Raw genomic sequence first — 2,374 nt, 5'->3', positions numbered from 1 at the left:
GAAATTTGGCAAACTCTAAAGAAGGATGTTTTGTGTTTGTGAAATTCGTTACATTTTATTCATCACTATTGTTGCCTTGGTTGTACAAACAAATAAGTGCAATTTAGTAATTTCAAGTTCCTACTAAAACGCTGGTAGAAAATATCTGGGACCTTTTGTTTGTCATATTTTGTTACATCATAATGTCGTGGCAATCTGATAGTTGACAATGAAGAGTAAGGCGGAATAAAATTGTTCTTTGATATATCATTCTACAAAGAAGAAAAATGCATATTGAATAATTTAAACAAAATGGATTTACCATTAAACACCAGTGGAATCAACGCGTCTCTTCTCCTCTTACCGGATTCAACATCCTCGGGAGTCGGTCAGTATTCCTTGCCTGCTATAGCGAGCCTGGCAGCATTAGTAAGTTTCCTCATTATATTTACCATTGTTGGGAACGTCTTGGTTGTAATCGCAGTACTTACTAGCAGGGCTCTCAAAGCTCCACAGAATCTTTTCCTGGTGTCTTTGGCTACCGCAGACATCCTGGTTGCTACACTTGTTATGCCATTTTCACTGGCTAATGAACTTATGGGCTACTGGTTTTTTGGAAGTGCCTGGTGCAATGTTTACTTAGCTTTGGATGTTTTGTTTTGTACTTCGTCAATAGTGCACCTGTGTGCAATAAGCTTAGACCGATACTGGTCGGTGACCCAAGCTGTTGAATACAACCTCAAAAGGACCCCTAAAAGACTCAAATGTATAATAGTAGTAGTATGGTTGATTTCTGCTGTAATATCTTTCCCACCTTTAATCTCTATGGACAGAGACTCTGAAGATGACGTTTACCCTCAGTGTAAGCTGAATGACGAGACATGGTACATTCTGTCATCTTGCATAGGTTCTTTTTTTGCTCCTTGTGTTATTATGATATTGGTGTACATAAGAATATACCAAGTAGCAAAACACAGAACAAGGACTATATCTGAGAAAAAACAAGGGACAAACGGCTCTTCTCAAGCTGACAAAGGACTGCACAGAGGAGCCTCACTTAAAGCCAATGGGGAAAAAGAAGATGGACATTGCCCAGCTCAGCCCAAGGAGACCAAACCCCAGGAGATAGATGACATAGACTTAGAGGAGAGCAGCTCGTCCGATGGAAAAGGTAAAAGGGGTCAGGACACAAACTCCAAGAAGGACAGAAGAAGCAGGAGGAAAAACAGTTCTTTGTCCAAGCAATCTAGTCGCATTTCTAGGTCTAGCAACAGGTCTACAGATTTGTTTACTTCAAGGCGAAAAAGAAGAAGCACAGTTTGCAGGAAGAAAATCTCCCAAGCCAGAGAAAAAAGGTTCACCTTTGTCCTGGCAGTTGTAATGGGCGTGTTTGTTGTCTGCTGGTTTCCTTTCTTTTTCAGTTACAGCTTGTATGGCATTTGCAGAGAAGCCTGTGAAGCTCCAGAAATTTTATTCAAATTTTTCTTTTGGATTGGTTACTGTAATAGCTCTTTAAACCCTGTCATTTATACCATTTTTAACCAGGATTTCAGAAGAGCCTTTAAAAAAATACTCTGCAAGAGGTGGAAAAAATCATTTTAAACTGTCTGATGTGCCATAATAAAATATGCTGTAAGCATTGTGTATATTCTAAATGAGAAGCATCTGTCACATTCTGGATGTATTGAGATGATTCATGGCCTTGACAATCTACAGACAAATGAACATATTTAAGTATATTCTATTTTTAAGCACAGCCATGTTAAGAATAGTAAACCCTACACATGTTTCTGTAAATATTGTCAAGTTGCAAGTACTATATCTGTAAATAACCTAACTTAAAGACACTAGATGCAACTGTATGCTTGTTGACTTCACTGTAGATTTAGGTAAATATATGTGGTTTAGTGCAGTGGTTATAAACATTTGTATGCAGCATTACAGTTTTTCTGTAATGTCTTCATTCTGCTTTTCCCTCATTAACACAGTTTAAATGCTAATAACCGATTGAAAACATTGAAAGCTGTACAGCCCAGTAATTAAATCGGTCTACTGTCTAGTTAATGCTCTAAATGAAGAAGTGCTAGATACCATGCTTCTGGAGTGTACTATTCACAAGTCTGAAATGTTAACCCCTTCATGTAGTTTTAGTCTCATTTTGTTAATAATATATTTATAATATAAACAGATATTTGTTGGGAAGGAAATGTAAATGTAAATTTGTCGTATACGTATGAACGGAATATATATATATATATATATATATATATATATATATATATATATATATATATATATATATATATAATATATATAATATATAATATATCCTTTTAAAATCATCTTTCTTACAGGTGTTGCTGCCAGTTCAATGAGGCATATGTTCCTAAAAAGA

The 2,374-nt window shown here is 36.0% G+C and overlaps 1 protein-coding gene across 1 annotated transcript; it reads left to right on the top strand.

Annotated features, from left to right (window-relative positions):
• The first annotated feature begins 291 nt into the window (after positions 1-291).
• Positions 292-1,581, top strand: LOC121327661 (alpha-2C adrenergic receptor-like). Its single transcript, XM_041271800.1, has one exon. The coding sequence runs from the start codon at positions 292-294 to the stop codon at positions 1,579-1,581; it is 1,290 nt and encodes a 429-aa protein (XP_041127734.1).
• Positions 1,582-2,374: the final 793 nt, after the last annotated feature.

Source organism: Polyodon spathula, chromosome 2 (genome assembly GCF_017654505.1).
Source record: "Polyodon spathula isolate WHYD16114869_AA chromosome 2, ASM1765450v1, whole genome shotgun sequence".
NCBI classification, from domain to species: Eukaryota; Metazoa; Chordata; class Actinopteri; order Acipenseriformes; family Polyodontidae; genus Polyodon; species Polyodon spathula.
The sequence above is the reverse complement of the archived record's forward strand: the minus strand, read 5'-3'. Positions and strand labels throughout refer to the sequence as shown.

Bases quoted from the DNA above. Each gene is read 5' to 3' on its own strand.
- LOC121327661 (XM_041271800.1), top strand. From the start codon at position 292: ATGGATTTACCATTAAACACCAGTGGAATCAACGCGTCTCTTCTCCTC.